The 19575-nt window shown below is 38.2% G+C and overlaps 1 protein-coding gene across 1 annotated transcript in view; it reads left to right on the top strand.

Moving 5' to 3' along the window:
- Positions 1–13898, top strand: part of LAMB1 (laminin subunit beta 1) — a 78121-nt gene extending 64223 nt beyond the window's left edge. The window contains exons 26-34 of the mRNA XM_006046423.4: positions 459–643; positions 1472–1713; positions 4550–4753; positions 5308–5452; positions 8172–8379; positions 8680–8821; positions 11235–11411; positions 13271–13430; positions 13592–13898. Coding sequence (XP_006046485.3) covers positions 459–643; positions 1472–1713; positions 4550–4753; positions 5308–5452; positions 8172–8379; positions 8680–8821; positions 11235–11411; positions 13271–13430; positions 13592–13728 — 1600 coding nt within the window. The 3' untranslated portion in view covers positions 13729–13898. The remainder of the gene's footprint in view (positions 1–458; positions 644–1471; positions 1714–4549; positions 4754–5307; positions 5453–8171; positions 8380–8679; positions 8822–11234; positions 11412–13270; positions 13431–13591) is intronic.
- The last annotated feature ends 5677 nt before the right edge of the window (positions 13899–19575 follow it).

Below are 19575 nucleotides of genomic sequence, written 5' to 3'. Positions count from 1 at the left end.
TGTCTCATCTTGAAGGAGATCCCTGAGGTTCAGATAGGAGTGTTTTTGGCAGGTGGCTGGGAGCCATAATTCTACACGGGAGTCACTTATGTCTTGAGTTTGTGGAATTGTATGGGCTTGCAGCTGCTTATGTTACAGAGTGGGACGCATGCTCTGGATCTGTGCTCATGTTACATCAGATATTTAGAATCCCTCAAATAGCCCATCTGTCACAACACAGCTGAGTGGAACTGCTGTGTTTTCCTTCAAAGCGTTGAAGAAAGAAAAATCATTAGATTTAACATAATCTCTTAATGATAAGATTAAAACCAGTACTTGAAGATGAACTGTTATAAACTACTGAATCGATTTGAAATTACAGAGTAATGGATACAGTATTAGTGGAAAATGTAAAAATGAGACTTCAAATTTTCCCTTGAGTTTCTTGCCCTTAAGTTCATTTACCCTTCTCTTTACAGGAAACTTACTAAAGATGTCACAGAAAAGATGGCACAAGTAGAAGTGGATTTGTCTGACACAGCTATGCAAAATAACAGCACAGCCAGACAACTAGATACTCTACAGGCAGAAGCAGAAGGTCTAGATAACACAGTGAAAGAGCTTGCTGAACAGTTGGAATTTATCAAAAATTCAGATATTCGGGGTGAGCATTTTTTTAATGCAAATACTTAATGGAGCACTTTCAGAAGAAAAGTAAGTGCTTTGTAATAATTTGAAAGCTTTTCCTCATTGAGTCTCTGGCACAAAGGAGGATTAAAGTCATTTTATCAATGTGGGATGTGGGGCACAGACGGCATTGCATGGAGTGGGCAGTGGTCTTTGTGTTAGAATGGCATCCCATTTAGTGGTTGACCTCCTTCATATGACTTGAAAAGGGGCTCTTATAAAAAGTTAAGAAATCAAGTAGATACTTCTGCAAATCGTTTGTTACTTGACCAGGAAATCACATTTGCAAATCATTTATTGATATTGTAGGCCATATTATATAGGACCCTCTCCCCCCAAAGCAAAAGAAAGTAAAATACGTCAGATCACTCTATGCATCCTGTTTTATGCATGATTTTTTTTTTTTTTTTTTAGCTAGTTCCTTTAAAGCCAAAACATGTCAGGCTGTTTTATGTATATAACATTAGCCATTTGAGTGGATATAAAGTTAAATAAGAAAAGGGAAAACTCATCTGGACATGTAATCTACAAGTTGTCTCACACCAGCTATTTAGAAAGAACTGGATGCTTGCCTGTGTAGGAACAAAATCTTCATGATTGACTTAATTTTTTAATCCAGATGTTTGGCATCCTCCAGAGCCACAGTTAGGTGCCAATGGAACAAAGTATATTCATTGATCATGAGAAGAAAGTTGTATTTCTTTAAGGTTTTTATTCTTTGAATTTTAAAACAAAACCATATGGTCAATTTAGGGAGATTGGGTACAAAGGGATTAACTGTGGGCAATTTCATCTCATGCTCTAGGAGCCTTGGACAGCATTACCAAGTATTTCCAGATGTCTCTAGAGGCCGAGGAGCGTGTGAATGCCTCCACCACAAATTCCAACAGCACGGTGGAGCAGTCGGCCCTCACTAGAGACAGGGTGGAAGATTTTATATTGGAGCAAGAGTCGCAGTTCAGAGAGAAACAGGAGGAGCAGGCCCGCCTTCTGGATGAACTGGCAGGCAAACTACAAAGTCTTGACCTTTCAGCTGCTGCCGAAATGGTAAGGTTTGAGTTTGGCCCCCAGGCTGCCATGCTACAAGAGCAAAAATACCCTGCTTTGTCTTTAACACTGTCCACTTTGCAGATGAGTCAGCGGGAGGGAAACCAGTCTCTGGCCCATTCTGGGGTATCTGTGACCAAGCCAGATTAAAAACAGCAGCATGTGAGTTTCCACCTTCCTCTCGCAGCAATTTCTCTGTGGTACAACCAAAGAATCAGGACTACTCTCCCATGCTGCTGAATTGACTCACTTCTTATCTAAATGGGATTCTTTTTATACTGTGGACATTTTTTTTTAAACTTTGCTCTGACTTGAAGTGCAAATTGCATCCCAGTGAAGCAATTCAGAATCATTCTCGGAGAGACTGCCTAAAAAAAAATAAAGGGAGCTAAAGAATTTTTTTTAATGGATAGGTTATTAGTTAAAATGTTCCTTTGTCCTAGTAACTTTACGTAGTTAAGATTAACCTGAGACCAACCTAGAAAGTAAATTTATTTCCCAGAAGCTTTTAAAAAATAACTCTGGAGTGAAATAGAATTGAGTGGTAAGTTTAATGGAAATCAGGCAGAAAGCAAAAAAAAAGAAAAAAATCCAAACTAGGTTTTTCTTCCTCTTGCTCCCTTACTATTTTTCGTAGAAGAAAACTTATCTGAGAGAAGCTGCAGGGTGTTGTTTATAACCTTTACAAGGCTTCTGCTCTCTTGGCTTTAGACATAGAGGATCAGTACAAGAAGGGGTAAAGTGAATTCATGGAGGCTGGGAGTTCAGACTTCCATTACAATTTTGTCTTGGTGACAGTCTTCCCTTCCTGAAACAGACAAAAACACTGTGCTGTATTATGACAAAGTTAATTGATGCCTACAAGATTATGTTTTCATTACCTTGCTGCTGCTGCTGCTGCTAAGTCGCTTCAGTCATGTCCGACTCTGTGCGACCCCATAGACAGCAGCCCACCAGGCTCCCCCGTCCCTGGGATTCTCCAGGCAAGAACACTGGAGTGGGTTGCCATTTCCTTCTCCAATGCATGAAAGTGAAAAGTCAAAGTGAAGTCGCTCAGTCGTGTCCGACTCTTTGCGACCCCATGGACTGCAGCCTACCAGGCTCCTCCGTCCATGGGATTTTCCAGGCAAGGGTACTGGAGTGGGGTGCCATTGCCTTCATTACCTTAGGAAACTTGATAGCATCTAATGGAAAGTTAGGAAATCTCTTACCATTTGTTTAATACAGAAACAGAGGCCTAGAGCAATATGTACTCGCACCTAACATGAGACAGAGCTGCCATACGCAGGCATGAAACACCAATTCTCTCAGTCTTTCTTCAATAGTGACTCCTTCCTTATAAATTCTAATTAAAACTAGTTATCACAAGTTTCTCCAAACTAAAATGAAAAGCAGCTAAGGATGCTAGAGTATGTCTGCTTTGCAGCAGGGGGCATCTTGGGAATAGGTGGCCTGTGGGCAGGTTCCTCCAGCTATTAACAACGGGAGCCCTGCCTGTGCCTGCTTTCCATCAGGTGAGTGGCCTAGAAACTTGCCACCTTCTTCCCATCTCTCATTGTATGTGCCTGTTAATAATCTTGTGAGAACTCCCTTTTTAGGTTCCACACCACCACTTTTTGTGTAGAAAGATTTTTGCTCCTTTGTGTTTTTCCAGGACCTTTGGTTCTGTCTTTGTGTATATTTAGTTAGACTGATGATGTTTTCTTCCAGGCCTGCCAGGCTGATGAAATAAAACAGATCTCCTAGGGTGTTAGAATGTTTTTAGAAAGTATCCCTGAGGTCTTAAGCCTTCTTGATTAAGGCTTGTGTTCTTGTATAGCATGCAGAATAAACTTTATTTTCTGAAGATTTTTATGTGCTATAAACCAGATACATGAAAGAGTATTATTTTAAGAGATAATAGGGTAATTATCACAGAACTATTAAGTTATAGAGTAGACTGTATTTTGAAAAAACTACTCTTCTTAAAAGAAGTACCAGAATGCTTTGTTTGGGAGTATTCTATTTTTCACTGTAGTATAGCTTTTCCCTCTTTTCAACATGAGCATTTTCCACAAAATAGCTCTAAACATAGTTTGTCTTCCTGCTCAGCCTTTTCCGTCATATAGCAAACCTGTAGTTTATCGATTTGCCATATATATTCTACAACCAAGCCTTTGGAAGTTTCTGGCAGGTGAGAGAGGAGGAGTCTGGCAGGGGCTTTGGGGGTTATTTGGAAAAGTTATACCCACCTTTATTTTCTCTCTTCCTCTCCCATGTGGAATGTTCCCCACTTCTGCTAAAAATCTAACCAACCCACTCTCCTTCCCCAGCTACAATCCTCAGTAATCTCTATCTGCTTTCTTTCTTACTTGATCTGACCTATTTTTGGCTGTTTTCCCTAGAGTTATCGTGTCTTCCTAACTAGACATAAAGTTACTAAAAGGCCTGATTATGGGTCTTTTATATCACCCTTTTTACCAGAACAGTTAACAGGCTACTAGGTCCATTCTCGATACCATTTTTTCTTTCTGTAAATTCAACCAGTTAGGAGAAAGGGGATGCATTCTTTGGCTTTCATATCAGCAGACTTCAACTGGATGGAGCAGAGCCCCTATGTATGGTATTAGGGCAGAAGGTACTGAAAGCACTGATGCAGGGTTAAATCACTATTGCCTTGGAAGGAAGCAAGCTGGCTTATCCCTAAGCTCTTTGCTCCTCTCTATCCTGAACACTTTTCCAAGCACCCTTGCCGAGGACCACCTACACACTCTCTTGGGCCACCCAGGTCCTGCACAGCTGTTGGCTACCTTGGACTCACTCTGCACCCCGTGCTTGTTCCTTGGCTTTGTTGCAGACGTGTGGAACGCCTCCAGGGGCCTCCTGTTCCGAGACTGAATGTGGCGGCCCAAACTGCAGAACTGACGAAGGAGAAAAAAAGTGTGGTGGGCCTGGCTGTGGTGGGCTGGTCACTGTTGCACACAGCGCCTGGCAGAAAGCCATGGACTTTGACCGAGATGTCCTGAGTGCCCTGGCTGAGGTGGAGCAGCTCTCCAAGATGGTAATTCAATGGATGGCCTATTTTTGTTGGCTTTCAGTTATGGAGGACTTGAACGGGAGAAATCAATCTCAAATGCTGACTAATAAGAAAAGGCAAAAGTTTTTGTGAGATCAGGGAGATGAGGTTTTATTCATAGGTGGGCTAAGAATTTGCATATTTCTCATTATGATAATTTGAAATATCCATGTTAATAACCATTGGTCCAGGGTTATGAATACATCCAGCTTTTATTTCAATTGAGCTTTTATTCTTCTGAAGTGCCATGAAGTATTAACTTCATGTTAACTGAAGTATGTATGTTGGAACCTGAGAAAAAGACTAAAGAACAACTGGGGAAAAAAATTGTATATGCTACCCCTAGCTATGTAAGATCGCTGTATAGGAACTGATATACTGATGACTTTGTCTACACAATAGTATGGTTGAATGCGAGACGTTTCTAAAATCCATGATTCCAAATACATAGTTTTTCGTCATCATTTTCTGGATCATTTATAGTATTCTCGTCTGTTTGAATGACATTGTTCCATGGGTATTTTATTCCCCATATATAGGTCTCTGAAGCAAAACTGAGGGCTGATGAGGCAAAACAGAATGCTCAAGATGTTCTGTTGAAAACCAATGCTACCAAAGAAAAAGTGGACAGGAGCAATGAGGACCTGAGAAATCTGATCAAGCAAATCAGGAACTTTTTGACCCGTAAGGAATTTTTTTGTTTTACTTTTAGATATTTCTTCCTATCTAGGAATATAAAACAAATTTTTAAGAGTACTGGAGAGGCCATAATTCAAATCTGCAGTTTTGATAAAATCAACTTCTTGCAGGGAATAAAATACTTCCAAATTTTAAAGTATTTCCATATTAGGAAATATTTTCATTTCTTAACGTTTATGTTCAGTTCAGTTGCTCAGTCATGTCTGACTCTTTGCAACCCCATGAATTGCAGCACACCAGGCCTCCCTGTCCATCACCAACTCCCAGAGTCCACTCAAACTCATGTCCATTGAGTCGGTGATGCCATCCAGCCATCTCATCCTCTGTCGTCCCCTTCTCCTCCTGCCCCCAATCCCTCCCAGCATCAAGGTCTTTTCCAACATGAGGTGGCCAAAGTATTGGAGTTTCAGCTTTAGCATCATTCCTTCCAAAGAAATCCCAGGGCTGATCTCCTTCAGAATGGACTGGTTGGATCTCCTTGCAGTCCAAGGGACTCTCAAGAGTCTTCTCCAACACCACAGTTCAAAAGCATCAATGCTTTGGCACTCAGCTTTCTTCACAGTCCAACTCTCACATCCAAACATGACCACAGGAAAAACCATAGCCTTGACTAGACGGACATTTGTTGGCAAGTAATGTCTCTGCTTTTTAATATGCTGTCTGGGTTGGTCATAACTTTCCTTTCAAGAAGTAAGCGTCTTTTAATTTCATGGCTGCAGTCACCATCTGCAGTGATTTTGGAGCCCAAAATCTGACAGTTTCCACTGTTTCCCCATCTATTTCCCATGAAGTGATGGGACCAGATGCCATGATCTTCGTTTTCTGAATGTTGAGCTTTAAGCAAACTTCTTCACTCTCTACTTTCACCTTCATCAAGAGGCTTTTTAGTTCCTCTTCACTTTCTGCCATAAGGGTGGTGTCATCTGCATATCTGAAGTTATTGATATTTCTCCCGGCAATCTTGATTCCAGCTTGTGCTTCTTCCAGCCCAGCGTTTCTCATGATGTACTCTGCATCTAAGTTAAATAAGCAGGGTGACAATATACAGCCTTGATGGACTTCTTTTCCTATTTGGAACCAGTCTGTTGTTCCATCTCCAGTTCTAACTGTTGCTTCCTGACCTGCATACAGATTTCTTAGCTGTATATAAATAATCTCTAATTTATGCAGATACAAGACATACTTGATGTGATACCCAAGTAGTAAGTCAAGAAGTCAAACATGTACTATGAGAATTAAATTTGGAACTTGTGTTAGAGAATACATGTAATGTCATTAGAACCTTTAATTATAAGGATTTTTTTTTTTTTTTTTTGGCATTGTCCCCAAAGTTTTGTAATCCTATTGTTTTCAGGATATTTTATTTATGATTAGATAGCTCTATGTCTTAAGCATTCTGTACAGAAATAGAAAATCTCCAGGATTTGTGGTGCAGCTCATAAATGTTGCTGGTCACAGTTTGAGTTCCATCAGTGAGGATGGTTGTGGTTGCAAGTTAAAACTCTCAACTGAAATGGATGTAATCAAAACAGAGATGTCTTTTATAATATATAATCAGTTCAGCAGTAGCTCCATGATTCTGGAATCCATGCATTTCTCATCTTTCTGCTCTGTCATTTTAATTAAGCATATCAACTCTTCTCAGGGTCACTCCTCCTTATTACAAGGTGGCTGCCAAAGTTCCACAAAGACACAATAATAGCTAATGGAAAAAAAGACCAGCTATTTCTTTATTGTATCATTTTTAAATAGAGGAAATCTTTCCCAGAAGTCTTTGAAAAGTCACTTCCATAAATCTCATTGGCCAGAAATGAGTACCATGTATAGATGTCACTGATACAGTAATTCTATACAGTAATGGGATTACTGTAATTGGCAGGCTAATCCATATTTAACTCTGAGCTGATAAACTTACCTTAACTTACAGGTTGGTACCTGAACAAAATCAGTATTCTGTTAGTAAGGAAAAAGGGAGGATAACTTAGTAATAAGGAGCCAACAGTATTTGCTAAGAATATCTTATGGAATATTCTGTGATGGTCATCATTCAATTGTGTATTTCCCTGGGCTTTATAATTTTAATATTCTTTCAGTTTAAAAAAAAAATCTTAAAAATCAATGACATACTTAGAATTTAAACTCTGGTATTTTTTTGTCTTTTTTCACACTTTACATTTGAAACTCCTTGAAGACAACTATATTGACTCTTTTGCTTCTCTGACTGGATTCTCTAATTTCCTGAATCCAGATAATTTATTAGGGATTTCAACACTTACATCTGCATTTACAGCAGTAGTCTTTTAACTGAAAGTTTTCATTGCCTTTTAGGATCAAGTTCCAGCTTTTACCTTTGCCTGTAGAGTTTGCTACAATCTGAACTGAACAACACTTCACTCAACTTCCACATAACATGCTCTGCCCATCCTGTCTCTCCAACCAGAGATGTTCTTTCTTCTCTCAAACCCTCTCATCCTTCAACACCCTCCAGAGTCTTCCCTGACAACCCCAGCTTGTCACCAACTCCAGTAGTATGCATTGTCTGCATTACTTTTCCTGTGTGTAGATCTCATCTCCCCAACTCAAATTAAAAACCCTTACATAGCAAGTACCTTTGCTTGGTATAAGCCCACCAGGCTGAACACACAGTAGTAGATGACCAATATGGTTGAAAGAGTGAACCATTTTTGCTTTTTACTTTTAACAGAAGATAGTGCTGATCTAGACAGCATTGAAGCAGTTGCTAACGAAGTCTTGAAAATGGAAATGCCTAGCACTCCACAGCAGTTACAGAACTTGACAGAAGATATTCGTGAACGAGTTGAAAGCCTTTCTCAAGTAGAGGTTATTCTACAGCAAAGTGCGGCTGACATTGCCAGAGCTGAGATGTTGTTAGAAGAAGCTCAAAAAGCCAGGTATCTGAACACAGTTTTATATGCCATTTAGCAGAGCTCATTTTGGGTATCTCCTCCTCCTCCTCCCAAGTCACTTGAGTCGTGTCCGACCCTGCAACCCCATAGACGGCAGCTCACCAGGCTCCGCCGTCCCTGGGATTTGTGTATCTAGCATGGAGTAAAGTCTTTTCTTTATCAGTGACATTTCTCACCGAGTGACCTGTGGGAGTCTCTCTGCATCACTCCAGGAAAGCTGGTCTTTAAAAGAAGACCAAGTACTTTTTTCTTGTTCACACTTATCACCCTGTTCTTTTTACTCAGCAAAAGTGCAACAGATGTTAAAGTCACTGCAGACATGGTAAGGGAAGCTCTGGAAGAAGCAGAAAAGGCCCAGATTGCAGCAGAGAAGGCAATTAAACAAGCAGACGAAGACATCCAGGGAACCCAAAACCTGCTCACTTCGGTAAGAGACTGCAGTCATTGTTGCGTATGGGAGAAAACACACTCACACATACATTTGTCAAAAAAAAAATGATGAAAAAAAGCACATCTGACAGTTACCTATAAAAATTCTTACAGCTGAACATCAAAGGAGTCCTTTAATAAATCTGTACTCCCTTAGCACAGACGCTAAAAGTCTTGTTTTCTAGGGAAAAAAAGGAGCATGAAAACAAACATTAAACCCACTTTCATTTGCATCCCCACAAAAAGCCTTATGAAAGATACGAGTTTCCAGTTCCTTCAAGGAATAAGATTCTATTTAGTATGAAACATATTATTAATTCATATTCAGTTTTAGAACATCTCCAGATGGAGAGACAGGATGGGCAGTGCAAGCTTTTGCAGCCCAAAAGCAACTACATAGTTAAGACTAGATTTATGAGGTGATCATTCACAAAAACGTTACTAGTTTTGAAAACCACTGGAAAGCAATGAATTAAATTGTCTGCTTCTAATACCTAATTTTAGATGAATCTGATAGAGCTCTTACTTCCCAGCTGGCTCAGTGGTAAAGAATCCACCTACCAATGCAGGAAACATGGGTTTGATTCCTGGGTCAGGAATATCCTCTGGAGAACCCTCTCCAGTATTCTTGCCTAGAAAATCACATGGACAGAAGAGCCTGGCAGGCTACAGTCCATGGGGTTGCAAATGAGTCAGACATGACTTAGCAACTAAACAGCAACAAGAGCTCTTCTTACAGCTAGACAATCTGTTTTATGCAGAATACATGGGAAATTTACACGCAAAATACCCTTAGAGCCTACCAAATATTAAAGGCATTCACTAAAAAAAGAATTATTCACATGGATTTAGTACTCTAGTCTAAAAACTTAAAACTCTGAAATTAGATGCTTCTCTTACTGGCGGCCAATCCCCCTTCTCAAGACAACAACCCATCATATTTAAAACCTGGGAGATGGTTTTTCAATCTGCTTTCCCTACCATTAGTTAATATAAGCCCATCTTCCTCTATTCCATTACCCTCAGTAAAATGAAGCCAGACAGTTCCTCAGCCACTTGAAGTTTTGAATATATATATATATATATATATATACACACACATACACACACACACAGCCCTTTGTTTGGGCTCCTTAATCAAGCTTAGAAAAACCATATCCCCCAGCCTGTGTTCTAACCCTCTGCTTTCTCTCTAGGTTTTTCAGTCTTGTCAGTGTGCTGGTAACATGTAAATGAACTTTAAGTGACTTTTAAAAAAATGACTGTTTTGAAAAGCAAAATTAATCAAATTGTAGATGAAATATTTGGCTTGATGATGCAATTTATTTAAAGATGAAACCTTGGAGGGTAGGAAGTGTTTCAGGTAAACAGTAAGAAAGAGAAGCTCTAAACCATATTAATGAAAGCTTGACACAAACTATTCACTTACTTACTCTAAGTGTTATCTTCTAAGAATACTCCCTAAGAATTGTTTTCTAACTAATGGGTGAACTCTCAGATCAAGAATCATTTGGTTTGAAACAGTTATAACTTTGAGCATATTTGTATACTGATCCATTAGTTATGACATTATTCTTCAGAGTTATTCTACAGAATAGAACCATCCTTGAAGATCATTTTTAATAAAAAATAGGTGCTCAGTGAAACTGGTTCTTCTGTCATGGGTCAAGCTTACTTTGGCTAGCTTTAAAAAAAAAAAATCAGTATTTATTTATTATACTTTGAAAAGAGATCAAACATGGACCCTCCCCAATTGCCCAGATGAGATACTTTTACCCTAAATAATTCTTGAGTACTTACAGTTTCCAGTTGTAACTTTCCCAGATCTATGCCACGTCACAATCCTATAGTAACTTTTCATAGTTTTAACATTCCTGGTTTCCAGGTCTTCATTAATTAGCTGAAAACACTCAAATTAACTTTGCAGGTAGCTCCCAAAGTGCTTTAATCTCCACTACTAGAGCTTAACATTTACAGTTGATAGAAAAAAAACTAAAATTGACTGAAAGTTACGGTTTCCCCACCCACATTAATTGAGAAAGTTATGTGGCTATCCCTTTGCTTACATCAGCTTCCTTGTGAACACTGTTTAGCCAGAGTTTGCAGGTGTCCTTAAAATGCTTTCTTGGCACATCACACTGCCTGGGAGTGGTTCAATAAGAAAAAATTTACGTAAATTTCAGCCTAGACTCAGAAGTACTGAAAGAATAAAATATATGAGATGTAGCAGAGACTATTTTGAAGTTGGGCACTTTATATCAGCTTTCTTGAAATTTTTAGTAATTACTTCTGTTGTTCTAGAGCAGTGGCACAGTAGCCTTTTAAATCTTCCTCTACACTTGAATTCATACCACTTGCTACCACTTCTTGAATTAATGGCTTGCTGAATATAATCTATTATATACTTTCAGATAGAGTCTGAAACAGCAGCTTCTGAGGAAACTTTGTTCAATGCCTCCCAGCGTATCAGCGAGCTAGAGAGGAATGTGGAAGAACTTAAGCGGAAAGCTGCCCAGAATTCTGGGGAGGCAGAATATATTGAAAAAGTAGTATACACTGTGAAACAAAGTGCAGAAGATGTTAAGAAGGTAAGTAGAGCTTTGTTACTGCACAGCTGTGTGAACAAGGGAGCAAGTGCTCTCCTCCAGGCCTTCCTTGGAATGGTTATTCATCAGAAACATCTTGGGTGACCTGTTTTGAAATAGCAGTCTTTAAAGACAAAGATGGAAAAGAATGGGAGTGGATATGAAAATATCCATACATGAGATGTAGGCCCTCAAATCCAAACTTGGATTAGGGTTTAGAAAAATGAAATTAACTTAACAAGCATATTGAACTTATATTTCAATTAGGAAGAGCTTTATGGCAAACAGTAAATTACCTGGCCATTTGAGAAATCTTTTAAAGCGGGGTAGAAAATGCTTAAAGAATCCCTAACAGACAACAGCTAGTACAGAACCATATCTTACCTCTTCTGTGCTCATTTGGAATTAACCACCTCTTCCCTCTAACTGGAAGGTACTATATTTTGCAGAGAAAAGTCTCAAGCCCCAGTTTTTCACTAGAAGCCAAGTAGTCACTGAAACACATTTAATTTTTAAATTTGTGTCAGTAAATATTTATCACTAAAGAAACCTTTTTAAACTTTTCAAGGGAGTGTTGAAACTCTTAAATGAATAGTAGGAAGCTAAAAACTGAATGAAATCAAGACTTTTCCTCGAAGTTACTGTAGTTTTTAGGCATTATTACAGATAACTTCCCTATACCTTGAGTTTGGGAAAGAGAACAGTAAGTTCACTGCCCCATCTTTTTCACTGTGGGCTAGTTTCCTGCAGGTCTAAGAACATAAATCAGCCAAGCAGTCATCTTACAGGACATTCTGCATAATATTAAACTTGATTACAAATAAACAGTAAAACCTTGACAATGAAATTCTTCTATAAATAGCTATTGTTTGAACAGCATTCCTAAAAAGAATGACTAAAATCTTGCCCTTCTTTTTGTTAAATCTGCCTTTTCCCTCTGGTTTCCTGGTATCAAGTCACTATCAACCCTAAATTAGTCAATGGTCCTCCCACTTTTTTCTGATGTCTAAATATTTGGATCTCAGCACACCTACATTTGAGAAAATCTATTTCTCTAACTCTCCTTCAATGAATTTTCCTACAACACCTGCAAAGAAAAAGCCTGTCCCCCCGGGGACGTACAGGAACTCCACCATGTCTTTGACATCTTTTCATTTTAAAAAATCATGTCAGGAACAAAATTCAGTCATTTGTGGAGACATACGGACCCAGAGACTAATACAGAATGAAGTAAGTCAGAAAGAGAGGAAAAAAATGTTGTACATTAATACATAGATGTGGAATCTGAAAAAACTGATATAGACAATCTTATTTACAAAGCAGAGAGATACAGATGTAGAGAACAAACGTATGGATACCAAAGGGGAATGGGGAGTTGGGGGTGAGGTGAATTGGGAGATTGGGATTGACATGACATATATGTACTATTGATACTGTCTATAAAATAGAAAGTAATGAGAACCTGCTGTATAGCAAAGGGAACTCTCTACTCTGCTCTGTGATGACCTAAATGGAAAAGAAATCCAAAAAACAGGGGATACATACATACATACAGGTGATTCACTTTGTTGTATGTACAGTAGAAACTAACACAACCCTGTAAAGCAACTCTATTCCAGTAATAACTGAAAAATATAGAAAATAAAAATAAAAAATTATGTCAATGTTATATCTAATTATACCATTTCAAGTTAATGTTTTCAGTTACTTACTCCTGCGTAGCTTGAAACCTGAGTACCTGTGGTGATGGCCTTTAATTCAGAATGCTAGCTGTGCAAGTTAGCATCTACGTGATCTAATATTGCCACAATTATATTACTGACACTAACATTACCTTTTTTTACCAAAATGTGGAACTGCAGACTCTGGACAATGAACTTGATGAAAAGTACAAGAAAGTAGAAAATTTAATTGCCAAGAAAACCGAAGAGTCAGCAGATGCCAGAAGGAAAGCAGAAATGCTACAAAATGAAGCAAAAACACTTTTGGCTCAAGCAAACAGCAAACTGCAACTCCTGAAAGGTAGATTTTTTTTTTTAATTGTTATTAGAGTTTATTTAAAAGGTAAAGTACCATTCACTCTGTCTCAAGCACTTAGAGCCTTATAATAAAAGAGGATCAGTCTTTGATTTTGAGATCATCATAGTATAACTGCTCAGACCTTTTATTTTTATCTCCCACAGATTTAGAAAGAAAATATGAGGACAATCAAAAATATTTAGAAGATAAAGCTCAAGAATTAGTAAGACTGGAAGGAGAAGTTCGTTCACTCCTAAAGGATATAAGCCAGAAAGTTGCTGTTTATAGCACCTGCTTGTAACAAAGGAGGGGGAGCTGTAAGTAAAAGATGGCTGAGGTGACCAAAGCAAAATCATTACCTTTTAAAAACTGACTTAATGATCTTCAAAATAAAACTCAACCTATTTAATGTTTTTAATCACCACATTTTGTATGGAGTTAAATAAAGTACAAAGCTTTTATATAAATATATATTGAGTATATTTTTCCTGATTTAGTACTCATGAATTCCTTCTTTAACAAAGAAGGCTATTTTCATGGTATGCATTTATAAGCTCACTGATTGTCTCCATGGAGATGCTAATTTCTGTTATGTCTATAGGCCAGTATCACTCATCTGTTTGGGTCAATATCCTCCACAAATCCACCCCCAAAATCACCTCCCAGTTGTATTCCCAGATCGAAATTAGAAAGGAAGAAGTACCCTAAGCTACCCTCACCATCTCAGTGGCTGCTCAGTTGATCCAAATCTACTCTAAGTACTCCTTACTCTAGAAAAGAGAACAAAAAAGCAGCAACTTTTAGGGAAGGGTTGAAACTAGAAAGGCATGAAACTAGAAATCAAGCACAGAAAAAGCATCAAGAAAAAAACTGCATGCAAACAACATTCTAATAAAAAACCAATAGGTTAAAGAGGAAATCCAAAAGGAAATTTAAAAATACCCTGAGACAAATGACAATTAAAAAAAACAAACATACAAATCTATGGGATGCTATTAAAAGCAGTTACAGAAGTTCTTAGTGATACAGGCCTTCTTTAAGAAACAAGAAAAATCTCAAAAACACTTAACCCACAACCTATAAGAATTAGAAAAAGAACAAACAAAACATAGTCAACAGAAGGAAGGAGATAATATAAAGAAATCACTACTAATACCACAGATTTATATGCTGAGAACTATGAAATATTAATAAAGGAAATTAGTGACTCTGGAAAAATATCCCAAGCTCTTGGATTGGGAGAATTAATGTTAAAATGGCAATACTACCCAAAGCAATTACAGATTTAATGTGATCTCTATCAAAATTCCCAAAGAATAGCAAGGAGAGATAAGAAAGCCTTCCTCAGTGATCAATTCAAAGAAATAGAGGAAAACAATAGAATGGGAAAGACTAGAGATCTCTTCAAGAAAATTAGAGATACCAAAGGAACATTTCATGCAAAGATGGGTACAATAAAGGACAGAAATGGTATGGACCTAGCAGAAGCAGAAGATATTAAGAAGAGGTGGCAACAATACACAGAAGAACTATTAAAAAAAAATCTTCATGACCCATATAACCATGATGATGTAATCACTCATCTACAGTCAGACATCCTGGAATGCGAAGTCAAGTAGGCCTTAAGAAGCATCACTACGAACAAAGCTAGTGGAGGTGATAGAATTCCAGTTAAGCTGTTTCAAATCTTAAAAGATGATGCTGTGAAAGTGCTGCACCCAATATGCCAGCAAATCTGGAAAACTCAGCAGTGGCCACAAGACTGGAAAAGGTCAGTTTTCATTCCAATCCCAAAGAAAGGCAATGTCAATGAATGCTCAAACTAGTGCACAATTGCATGCATTTCACACGCTAGTAAAGTAATGCTCAAAATTCTCCAAGCCAGGCTTCAACAGTACGTGAACCATGAACTTCCAGATGTTCAACCTGATTTAGAAAAGGCAGAGGAACCAGAGATCAAATTGCCAATATCCACTGGATCACAAGAGAGTTCCAGAAAAACATCTACTTCTACTTCATTGACTATGCCTTTGACCGTGTGGATCACAATAAACTGTGGAAAATTCTGAAAGAGATGGGAATCCCAGACCACCTGACCTGCCTCCTGAGAAATCTGTATGCAGGTCAAGAAGCAACAGTTAGACCTGAACATGGAACAATAGACTGGTTCCAAATTGGGAAAGGAGTACATCAAGGTTGCATATTCTCACCGTACTTATTTAACTTATATGCAGAGTACATCATGTGAAACGCTGGGCTGGATGAAGCACAAGCTGGAATCAAGGTTGCCAGGAGAAATATCAATAACTTCAGATATGCAGATGATACTACCCTTATGGCAGAAAGTGAAGAGGAACTAAAGAGCCTCTTGATGAAAGTGAAAGAGAAGAGTGAAAAAGTTGACTTAGTTAAAACTCAACATGCAGAAAACTAAGATCATGGCATCTGGCCAGTCCCATCACATGACAAATAGATGGGGAAACAGTGACAGACTTTATTTTGGGGGGGCTCCAAATCACTGCAGATGGTGACTGCAACCATGAAAATTAAAAGGTGCTTGCTCCTTGGAAGAAAAGTTACGACCAACCTAGACAGAATATTAAAAAGCAGAGACATTACTTTGCCAAAGTCAAAGCTATGGTTTTTCCAGTAGTCATGAATGTATGTGCGAGTTGGAATATATAAGCCAAAGAATTGATGCTTTTGAACTGTGGTGTTGGATAAGACTCTTGAGAGTCCCTTGGACTGCAAGGAGATCCAGTCCATCCTAAAAGAGATCAGTCCTGAATATTCATCGGAAGGACTGATGCTGAAACTCCAGTACTTTGGCCACCTGATGCGAAGAAGTGACTTATTTGAAAAGACCCTGATGCTGGCAAAGATCGAAGGCGGGAGGAGAAGGGGACAACAGGATGAGATGGCTGGATGGCATCACCGACTCAATGGACATGAGTTTGAGTAAAATCTGGGAGTTGGTGATGGACAGGAAGGCCTGGCGTGCTGCAGTCCATGGGATCACAAAGAGTTGGACACAAATGAGTGACCGAACTATCAAGTTACCCATGACATTTTTCACAGAACTAGAACAAACCCTAAAATTTGTATGGAACCATAAATGACCCAGAATTGCTAAAGCAATCCTGAGGGGAAAAAAAAAATCTGGAGCTGTAACACTCCCAGACTTCAAACAATGCTACAAAGACACTACTACAGTAGTCAAAAAGATATGGCATTGGTACAAAAAGACATATGGATCAATGGAACAGAACAGAGTCCAGAACTAGACACACACACCTACCATCAACTTTCAACAAAGGAGGCAAGGATAAACAATGAGAAAAAGACAGTCTCTTCAGCAAGTGGTGTTGGGACAGCCACATATAAATCAATGAAGTTAGAACACAGCCTCACACCATACACACAAATAAAATGGCTAAAATGAAATAATGCCATTTGCAGTAATACAGATGGATCTAGAGATTATCATACTAAGTGAAGTAAGTTAGAAAGAGAAATACCATACGATTACCATTTACATAGGATGAGATGGTTAGATAGCATCACGGACCCACTGGACATGAATCTAAGCAAACTCCAAGAGACTGGAAGACAGGAGCCTGGGGTGCTTCAATGTATGGTATAGCAAAAAGTCAGACATGTCTTAGCAGCTCAACAACCACCACCACTTATATACGTGGAATCTAAAATAGGATATAAATCAGCATATATATTGAAACAGACCCAGAGATAAAGAAGAGACTTATGGTTGCCACAGCAGAGGGGGCGTAGGGAGGAAAGGAATGGGAATTTGAGATTAGCAAAGGCATATTATATATGGCATGGATAAACAAAGTCCGACTGTATAGCATAGGAACTATACTCATGATCCTCTGACAAGTCAAAATGGAAAATATATATAGGTATAACTGAGTCACTTTGCTGTACAGAAGAAATTAGTACAAATTGTAAATCAACTAGACTTCAATAAAATTTTTAAAAACCAGAGGGCTGTCACCTACAACAGGGCTAGGGTTGCTGAGGGGAATGTTTAAACTGAGCCAACGTTTAGGGACACTGCTTATGCCAAGTGGGCAGGTCTACAAAAGTACAGAAGGATGCTGTCATTTCTCAGATCTTACATTGTATTTTATTTAATTTCACAATCCGGTAACAATCACTTATTCCACAGGACAAAGAAGATACATGGACCACAACTGTCAAGCCTTTGTCAACTTCATAGCTGAGTTAGCTGGAAACAGGCCAGGCCCTAGTGACTTTTTCACACCTTCTCCTTAGAGCAAGGCTATTCTGTGTTCCACTTAACAACCACCCACACATCTAACACAGCTGCATTTGAAGCTGGGCCCAAACAAAAGTTACGGTTATGTAAACAGCTGTAAATTCAACAATAAGGCAACTTTCTTCTGGTTCCAGGCATTTATTTGTCACTCTTATTTAGGTAGAAATCCTAATAACTAACAAAGTGGTTGTGCCTCCTCATCTACTACAGCATCTGAATCTTTTTCCCCCTTGATTATAAGTATTTTACTTACAATTAAGTAGAAGTAGAAACCTTCACTACTCCTCATTCCTTTTCAGCCAAACAACTAAAAATCTCACTTTGAAATTACTCTTTTTCATTGAAATTACTAATTTTAATCAGCTCAATGAACTGGACAACTAACAGCCCCATCATCACAAGTCAAGAGAATACTTAGAACTTAGTACATAACAAGTGAACACTTAAAATTTGTTTTATACAGGACTTCATTCCCAGATATATTTTCACTCTCATATTGAATGAGAACCTTTAAAGTTGCATTTAACTATTATTTTGTGTCTCTACTGCTAGTAGTCCATATTAAATTATATTTCACTATTCCTTAATCAGATCTTTCTACCTAGAGTAGAGGATACATTTGAAGTTTAAATAAATTAGCACTTCACAGGATATTGGGATTTCAGATTTTAAAAAGATTCAGTTTATTACCAATAACAGGGAATAGCACATTCAGACCAACACTCCTATAGATTAACTGAAAACTCTGAATTTTAAAAAAGTAAAGTTACTGGACAACAATCAGAAGTAGGTGGGGGTGGGATGGGGGAGTACCACTCAAACAACAGCACTGGGTGGAATTCTCATTTTTAATAGCTTTTCACTTGAGGGCAAATCCCAGGAAGTGGCAACTTGAGCAGAAGCCAAGTTTTACTGGTTAAGGAATCAGAGTTTGGGGAAAACAGCAGCAACTGAAATGAGGGGAAGAACCCCAGAAAAGACAGGTCTAATAAATTCTGCACATTCCTTGTCCAGTCTCTGACTTACCTGTGCACTACACGTGCATGGTACAAACTTCAGCCCAAGTGAAGCTAAAACAGTTGAGCAGAGATTTCAGCTGCATTCCCCTCCATCCCACACACATAAAGACAACAAGAGTTTGGCATTCAATCAAGTTAACTGCTCACTAAAAAATTCAATATTTTCCAGAGGTAACAGAATCCAGTCTTTAGAATGTATTGATTTATAAGGACTGTAATACAATTCAAGACCACTGGACATGTGAAAAAAAAGGAAAATGTGACCTATATGTAAATAAATTAAAACCTGAAGGTTACTAAACATTTTCCTTTAATCTCTGATCAACTGATATCTTATTCTGCATAGCCTTCTGCTTATAAACTATATTCTCCAAACTTTCCTTAATATATGTTCCTTTAAATTGCCATCAAGTGCACTGCAATTTGATGAATAAATGTGAATGACTTATGCAAAAGTCTCTTTAGTATTTAACACTTATTTGTTTTAAGAAACAGTCATTTTAAATATTTATCAATAAATATTACTCTTTAAAGAAAAAGTCAATTTTACCCAGACAGGATAAACTGGAAATCCACTTAGGAAAAGAAAGACGATTAAAGATTCCCTTAGGTTGCTTCTCCAAAAATAAATGCTAAACGTTTAGTAGGTATTGCTAAAACAGATCAAAGGATGATGACCTTTTAAATACCTTAGTATTGTCCTACAATGTGGAAAGAAAAGATACATCCTGGTCTATAAAAGCAATAATAAAGAGTAACAAAAATATACACTAGAGGTAGTCAAAAAAAACTAGGACCATCTTGACATCCACTCAGAATAACCAGTAAA

This window comes from Bubalus bubalis, chromosome 8 (genome assembly GCF_019923935.1).
Source record: "Bubalus bubalis isolate 160015118507 breed Murrah chromosome 8, NDDB_SH_1, whole genome shotgun sequence".
Lineage (NCBI taxonomy): Eukaryota > Metazoa > Chordata > Mammalia > Artiodactyla > Bovidae > Bubalus > Bubalus bubalis.
Note: the sequence above shows the minus strand (reverse complement) of the source record. Positions and strands in the feature narration are given on the sequence as shown.